Genomic DNA, 8,541 nt, shown 5'->3' with positions numbered 1-8,541 from the left:
ACATAGATACATATTTAATATTACAAAAATTCAAATGCAATTAATTTAAAATAATTTAAATGACATAATTTTCACATACTCAATTAAGAGATTGCGGATTCGAATCTCTTATATTTGGTAAAAAAAAAATTAATATAAAATTAATTATTAAAAATTATTAAATAATAATTTAATCAAATCTATAAAATTATTTAAAGATTTTTTCCAATTCACTTTCTCTATATAAAATTAACGGTGCACTTCAGTTTTTGAAAAATTTTTAAGTGTACCGTCATACTGGTATATCAGTGATTTTTAACCGTTAGATATAATTAAAAACAACGGTTAAAAATCACTGATATACCGGTATCACGATACACTTGAAAATCTTCCTAAGTTTTTACCGCTCAATATGTGTAAAAGCGTATAAATATACTGTACGGATGAAATTGAAGACATTAATTGAACACACTTTGAGTCACAAGCTCCAGACAACTCCACTCAAAGATTTTGAGATTTTTGAGTCAGTGTTTCTCAGCAGCCATAGATTTTATCCATCTTCTTCTTCTTCTTCTTCTTTCTCTTTCCTTTCCCTTGATACAACACAACCAAACCAAACCACTCTCACAAGAAGCTTTCTTTTTTTTTGTTACTTCTTCTAACCACTCTAACTCCAACTACACCAACACCAACTCCTCGGATTCACGAACTGGGTTGTAGCTTTCTAACTCAAACACTTTGACTTTTCAAGCTAAGTTTCTAAAGCAGGTAACACCACAACTACAAAATCAGTTTTTTATTTTTCCTTTTTTATCAAAATCAGTTTTTTATTTTTGTTCTTTGTTTTTTTCTGGAGTAGTACTTTCTTTTTCCTTCCTCCCAGGGTGTTGTGTTTTGAGGAATTTCAAGGAGAATAATTTATGTTCCTTATTATTGTGTTTGGATTCTATGGTGACACTAACCCTGGACACTGTGCCAATTTTATTTATTTATTTATTTTTTTGCTTACCCCGTTTCTCTTACCTTGGATTCTGGTGACACTGTTATCTGTGTAGAGCAACAGAATATTATGCATAAAAGTTTGTAGCTTTATTGGAATACTGTCAAATCTGGCACTACCCCATGATTGTTCCTTTTTCTTTTTTTTGAAATGTTTTGGTGGGTATGTATATTTGAGTGTTTCTTCAAATTCTCAATTTTGGGGTTCTGATACTTGTGAATTCATACTTGTTTTACTCCCAATTGAGTAGTGTCTTTCTGCTGATCTTAGCTGCAAAGGCTTAAAGGCTCCACTTGGGTTATGTGGAGGAATTTAAGTTGAAGTTTCTTAGTACTACTCTTTTCACATTTGGGGGGTTGAGTGTTGGTTTTGCCTTTCTTTCCTTCTTCCTTTCTTCATGTTTATGCAAATTAGTCACCTCATATTTGTGTTTAAATACATTTGCTTTAATATGTATTTTGTATTTCAATATGTATTCTATACGGGTGGCTGATTTGGTAGCTGATTTTTAGTGTATACGTAACATGATTGATAAATTTTAGGGTAGTGCCTAAAATTTAGTACTAATACCAATTTCTAGTCATAGTTAGTTACTTTGATTCTCTCTAAAGAAATACTAGTAGTTTTTGTGGTTTTTCTAGGCATGGAGTCCCCACAATCTGTTGTGTCACCATTGAAGAAATCTGTGTTGGTTGATAATGAGAAGCAAAAACATGATGTTTCCTTGTCCAAGGACATTGAAGTCAATGGAACAAAGGATGATTTCATGGGTGTTGTTGATGTTTACATCCATGAGGCCAGGGACATTCATAACATCTGCATATACCACAAGCAAGATGTTTATGCCAAAATTTGTTTGACAAGTGATCCTGATAACTCTGTCTCAACCAAGATCATCAATGGTGGAGGAAACAACCCTGTGTTCAATGAGAATCTAAGTCTAAGTGTTAGGACTGTTGATTCGGCTGTGAAATGTGAGATTTGGATGCTGAGCCGGGTCAGGAACTATCTAGAAGACCAGTTGCTTGGTTTTGCTTTGGTGCCTCTTTCTGAAGTTCTGGTGAATAAGGATTGCAAGCTTGAGAAAGAGTTCTCGCTTTCTTCCACCGATCTTTTCCATTCTCCGGCCGGCTTTGTTCAGCTTTCACTTGCCTACTCCGGTGCTTCCCCTGATGTTATGGCAATATCCTCAATGCCTTTGAAATTGGCTGCAAATGAGATTGACAAGGACTCAGAACCGTGCAGCGAGTCGTTGGTGGAAGATTTAGACAAGATTGAGTTCCCTGATCCGAAAATAGCCAAGGAAGATTGCTTGATGGTTTCGGAATACATAAGCATTCAATGTTCTGAGGATGCTGAAAACCATAGCAGTGTTGAATCAATGCAACCTCCACCTCCTCCTAAGGTTGATTCTCCACCAAGCAGTGTATCAACAAATGGAATCTCGTCTCCTTCGGTGGCTGCAAGCTCAGAATCCTCTGCTGCTAAGGAAGAGAAGAAAACTATGGATGTCAAAAATGGTGATAGTGATTCCTCGAGTAGGGAAGCATTCGCGAAACCTCTTGTGAGTTTGAAAATTGAGCCAGAGCCAGAGCCAAGCATGGTGCAGCAGGACATAGTAGACATGTATATGAAAAGTATGCAGCAATTCACCGAGTCGTTGGCGAAAATGAAGCTTCCTAATATGGACAGTGAGAAGGGAGTAGGTAGCTCAGGTAACTCCGGCAGCTCCGAGCAGAAGCTTCAGGCGTCAAGGAGTGGTAATTCGCGCGTGTTCTATGGTAGTAGAGCTTTCTTCTGAGGTTAGATAACTTGGAAATGGAGACTGATATAAGTAGTTAAGAACAGAAATAATGTACAATCCCAGTGTGGGAACCATAACCTTTGTACTTATCAGAAACAAGCTTGCTCCTATCTTATATAACTTGTGTTTCTTTTGTTGTGAATGTGAATAATTGTGCAATCAAATTTCATCTAACAATGTGTTCATGTTGTGTATAACATGAATCTAAATTTTCAAGACCTGTTCTATGTAACACCTTGCTTTATATAAGAGCTTTTTTCTGAGTCTTGGAGTGTCAACATTACACAAATCATGGACCTCTAGTCTTTAACTATTATATTAGGTTGATTTTTAAGTATATATAAATGGTATAACAAGCGATTTGAATTGATGTGAAATTTTTAGAAATGATATATAAGATACAAACTTTTAACCAATCTCGAGTAAAAAATTGAGTTCAATTTTAATGCACCGAGTGTAAAATGCTTTACACTAGGGGTGTTATCGGTTCGGTTCCTACAGACACACAACCATTCGATTTGCTGCTTTTACAACAATTGAATCGAACCAAACCGAACCAACAGCGGTTTGGTTCGGTCGGTTTTTTCGGTTTTTAATTCCTAATGAAAAGAATATGAATCACAATAATTAGAGGTTTAAAATAGTCAATAAACTAAAATAATAAGAGTAAAACATTGAAATAGTTAGGGATTGGAAATTTTTGTTGTTAGGTTAAAGGTTAAAATGGTTAAAACATTGAAATGTATGTATATTTTCGGTTTGGTTTGGTCCGGTTTGATTTCTATCGAGTCAACCGGAAACCGAACCGATCCGATCCGATCGATTTTGTCAGAAAAAAACAAAAAAAAAACCAATTTTTTCGGTTTTCAAATCAGTTGTTGTAATTTTCGGTTTGATTTTGCGGTAATTTTCGGTCCGATTCGGTAACTTACACCTCTACTTTACACAGTCATACAATTAACCCATTCGTTTGGACAACTATTCACACAGTTAAGGTAAAAAGTTGCTCATGTGACATTATATAATTGGATGCATGTGTAAAATTGTTTTACATTGACAGTGCATCAAAATTAAATTTTAAAAAATTATTCTATAGTGTAATATTTACTTAAAGTTACACTAGTATTATTTGATTCTAACTCATATTCTGTCCATCACCGGAATATTCCCTGTGGAACATTATGAATAAGGAAAGCATGCATGATTCATTCAATACATTTATTTCAATTTTCAAGTTACTTTGATTTTTCTATATATGGGGTTCGGTGCCATCAATATGTTAGTGTCTCTTTCACTATTATGGCATAGTTAGAAGAGGAAACCCATATTTTCAATACCTTGTGTGATAAATAATACAACCTCTTTTGAAAAAAACATGTTAGGTTTTCAATTCCTATTTTAGTATAACATCCTTCTAACTTTATTTAAACCTTAATTGAACAACTCAAAATTAGATAGAACTAATTGGTGCTTCCATCATCAAAACATGCATATATAAAGAAACAAAAAATATTCACTCATTTTTTTCACCTTTTGCCAAACACACCTAATAGGGTGATTACTTGCATTCCAAGTATCAAAAGATATAAGACACATATCCAACTCAAATTCTTGTCATGCTTTGCTTTCCAACTTCCAAGGATGTCTTACACATGCTAACAAAACCTCTAACATAATTGAGGCATGTGCATGCTACACATAATTGTTTTCATTAACATGCTCAATACTTCAATACACAATTATGCATAGAAGATTGATATTATGACTTAATAAATCAAGTATAAAGTTTTGTAACATTTAAGTCTAACAAAGAATAATAGAACTGTTCAAGCACATAATTATTTGATGGGGGATCCTAGATGGATACCCCTCTAAATGTTTCAAACTTGATCAATCAAGCTCAACCTCACTTACAATTTGATCAAATGTCCCACAAAGTAAAAAGATGGTGACAAGAACAAACAGATTGGCCAAGGCGTTACAGCGGCAAAACGAAGAAAATATAAAAATAATTAAGAAAAAAAATAAAGAAATTCATACACTATCATTAAACATGCTAATGATGAAGCAACCTTTCTGTGGATGCAACTATTACACTATTTGGAACCAATCTTCCCTGAGTATATATCCCGCAATCTGATTTTACACCTCAAAATCAAATTCCAAGAAAGGAACCGAAACCTTTTAACACAAAATCATCCCTTGTAAACTGATTTCTCTTAAAATGTATAATTCAAAATAAAAGAACACCGTTAGCTATATATGATTGATTAACTTCCCTTATCTGCTGATATTTCCCTTAAGTGACGACGGAGACGTATGAATTCACAAATACCTCATTACCAGTTTCCTTTGATCTACTGTTACCAATGACATATCCAAATTAACATATCTCCTAAGCAGCAATTCCTGAATCAAGTTGAGAAATTATAAAGAACATGAGTAACATAACAAGTATTAATTCAGATGCGGTCGAAAATATATAGTCTACACTGAAATGTACCCTATGAAATTCAAGGTACCTATGTGTATTGTTGTTGTATTAAAATTCATGACTAAATCATTGTCTATTGAGCATTTGTTCTTCTTCATAAGATTAGAAAAGAAATTAAGTAGCAAGGTTTTCACATTAATTCATTAAGCATGAAGGTATATATATAACAAATTCAGTTTGCAAATCTCAATGCATTATTCATTTAGAAAATAATCAAACACATTTAAACATAGAAAGACCGATCTACGTCTATATCTTTACTTTCAAGTCAATTTAACTTCACATGAAACATTCAAATACCTGAAAATGAAAGTAATCAAGAAAGCTAGGCACTACATGAGGCTAATATTATATTAGATTTCAATAACAATTTCCGGCAAAGCCATCACAATTCAAGAAAAAGAACGATGATTTCCGTATATACAAAGTCTGGTACCTAGAGTGTTCGGAATATGACTAAAGGAAAACATGAACAATGCTATCTTTATCTATCATAAACTAGAAGATGATTTCTTTTCAAAGCTTCAGAATAATTCATGTACCGAATTATAAATATTTAAAAGCACATAATTTGCAAGTAACCAACCAAAAATCTACAAAGTATGATCTCATTTTCTTTTGGAGATAAAAATGTAGCTAAAGATCTTACCTCTATTAGATTGTCTACTTGTTACATTGTAATTCCCAATAAAACCCTCAGAGCTCTTCACTGGATCATCCGAAACAATGCCGCCAAGACCATAACCAAATGCACCAGAACCATCTACCTCAGAAGCAGCGGACCGCCAAGTAGAGTCATTGTAAGCAGAACCACTGCGGTATAACTCCCCATAGGGTCCATCATAAACACTGTTTGGTGCAGCAAATGTAGAGGACTGGGTCGCATTTGTGCCGGTGTTCCTTCCATACCCTCCTCCTCCTCCTAATCCTATGCTACTATCTCCACCGGCATAAACATTGCTCCAAGTAGCATAGCCGGAAGCAGCCCCCCCACCCTGCGTTGGAACTGATGGACCCCAATTGGTACCACTATTTCCAATTGAAACACCGAAAGCCCCACTTCCTGATCCCAAGTAAGCACCAGGGCTGACGGGGTTATTAGTCGTAGTATTCAGGCCACCATTTCCCCAGACATTCCTAGAAGCTGAGTTCGTAAGAGTGTCGCTTCTTGCATTGCCCCCACTAAAGCCAATAGGAGTAGTGTACCTGCTTGAATTGCCACTATAGAAAGGACTAAATATTCGACCGTACCCTATATTTCCCCCATAATTGGAAGTTCCTCCATAGTTTGGACTCAATGCTGATTCCAAATTCACTCCCATTCCATAACCACTAGATCCAAATGGGGTAAAACTGCTTCTACCACTAGAAAGTGGACTAAATCTACCATCCATCCTTACGCCATAGCCTCCTATCGGATTAATATTAAAACCCTGAGCATAACTGTTTAGGTAGCTACTTGTCCTATTCAAACCATAGTTATATCCTATCAATGGGCTCCGATTGGGTCCAGGAGAAAGATCTTTCGGAACTGCCCTCTTGACCTCAACCAACTTCCCATTGAGTTCATGAAATGTTTTATAAAGAACTCTGTCCACAGCTTCTTCCGAATCATAAGTGATGAAGCCAAATCCTCTTGGCCTCTGAGTATTGTGATCATACATCACTACAACATCAGTAATTGTACCGAACTGATCAAAATACTTCTTGAAATCACTTTCCGTGATCGTTGATGGTAAACCTCCAACGAAGATTTTCTTCGTGCGACCAGGACTAGGAGATCCCTGCATGCTAGCAGACTGCCTATTTATAGCTTGCTGATCATCTCTGGGAACAGCCTTCTTTGCTTCAACCTGAAAATCAAGAACCGAAATTTGATCAAAATATTGAAGTCATCTTCAATTTCCTTGCTTAAAAGCTTAGAAAAGATCAACCTCGATACAATGCACATACTTTAATCTAAGTTGCTAAGCATCATCCCAATGTTGCCAGAAAACAAACATAATTTTTAACATCATCATAGGAGGAAATTACAAAAAATGAGGAACACAATGATCTCTAATATTAACACAATTTCAGCAAAGATATGAATTGGCACAATGCAATGTAGCATCTAACAACGAAACAAACTCTCACCGTGCGGCCATCGATTACATGTTTATCCATAATTACTCTTTCTGCAACAGCAAGATCAGCAAAGACAATAAAGCCGAATCCACGAGCACGACCCGTTGTCCGATCCCTCATGATCACAGCTTCTATCACCTCACCAAATTTCCCAAAATATTCCTTGAGGCGTTCCTCATCAGTGTCCCATGAAATCCCCCCAATGAAGAGCTTTCCAAGATCCGATTCCATCTGTTCTGTTAACAAAATCATTCCAAGTTATGCATTGCAATCAATTACCAAATCAAATTCAACACATTTCAACATAATTCAGTCCAAAATTCTCATTCCAAATCAAAAAAGCAAAAACATCAAAACAAAAATTTCATCTTTTTCAATACACATAAGATGAATTACACAGTAATGATCCATAATTCAACACCGGAACCAATCTAAATGCAAATTATATTGAATTATGGAGAATTTGAGCTCAATCTGAATAAAAATTCAATCTTTAGAAATCAGAAATGCAGGTAAGTATGAATCTGTGAAGAAGGGTCGCACCTTATCTCAAAATTCAGACAGAACCCAGTTGGTGCTTCGATCAGATACGAAGTTTGGGGGGTTTTGTCAAATTCGATCTAAGAGCATCGGATCTTTGAAGCACCCAATCAATAAGAAACGGGAACCAGAATATATCAATCAACCAAAAACAACAACCAAAAAGAAAAAATCAATTTTTTTTTTCTTCTAGTTGTTGGTTTCTGAGATCAGAGATAGAGATTCAAACAAGGATGAAGAGATCAAAGGAAAAAGGGGAAAAAGAAATAGAAGGAACCATAAATGGAAGGTGATGGATGAAAAAAAAAACCAAAAGAATAAAAAAATGAAAACTTTTAATTAGCAATTATTAATGATATTGAGAGAGAGAAAGAAAAATAAAATAAAATAAAATAAATGAGAGGTTATGTGAAAATTTGAATGGGAGAAGAAAGTGAGAATGACAATGAAAACAGAGGATGTGGTCTCATCCTCTTCTTCTCTGTTTCTTATTTTCTCTTTGTTTTTTTTTTTAAATTATTTATTGAAAAAAAGGAAATTTAAAGAAAATAAAAAAAATTATATATCAATTTAGAGAGAAAGAGAAAGAGGGACACC

At 35.0% G+C, this 8,541-nt stretch overlaps 2 protein-coding genes across 3 annotated transcripts; one reads left to right on the top strand and one right to left on the bottom strand.

The window, feature by feature from the left end:
• Positions 664 to 3,032, top strand: LOC107609166 (the record flags this gene model as incomplete). Its single annotated transcript, XM_016311016.2, is given in 2 exon segments — positions 664 to 747; positions 1,621 to 3,032. A coding segment is annotated over 1 exon segment (1,158 nt). The 3' UTR covers positions 2,781 to 3,032.
• LOC107609377 (heterogeneous nuclear ribonucleoprotein 1) lies at positions 4,558 to 8,421 on the bottom strand. Of its 2 annotated transcripts, none has more exons than XM_016311325.2 (4): positions 7,948 to 8,421; positions 7,414 to 7,635; positions 5,927 to 7,130; positions 4,558 to 5,192 (listed from the first exon to the last, which is right to left on the bottom strand). In XM_016311325.2, the coding sequence occupies exons 2-4, from the start codon at positions 7,633 to 7,635 to the stop codon at positions 5,179 to 5,181; spliced, it is 1,440 nt and encodes a 479-aa protein (XP_016166811.1). In that variant the 5' UTR covers positions 7,948 to 8,421; the 3' UTR covers positions 4,558 to 5,178. The 2 variants fall into 2 exon arrangements, with proteins under 2 accessions (XP_016166811.1, XP_016166810.1); XM_016311324.2 differs by having other exon boundaries at positions 7,414 to 7,640; positions 7,948 to 8,420.

This window comes from Arachis ipaensis, chromosome B07 (assembly GCF_000816755.2).
Source record: "Arachis ipaensis cultivar K30076 chromosome B07, Araip1.1, whole genome shotgun sequence".
NCBI classification, from domain to species: domain Eukaryota; kingdom Viridiplantae; phylum Streptophyta; class Magnoliopsida; order Fabales; family Fabaceae; genus Arachis; species Arachis ipaensis.
Note: the sequence above shows the minus strand (reverse complement) of the source record. Positions and strands in the feature narration are given on the sequence as shown.

Excerpts from the sequence above, each read along its gene's own strand:
- LOC107609377 (XM_016311325.2), bottom strand. The coding sequence starts at position 7,635 with ATGGAATCGGATCTTGGAAAGCTCTTCATTGGGGGGATTTCATGGGAC. Across the intron at positions 7,131-7,413 it reads ATGTAATCGATGGCCGCACG|GTTGAAGCAAAGAAGGCTGT; the intron begins GTGAGAGTTTGT and ends CTTGATTTTCAG.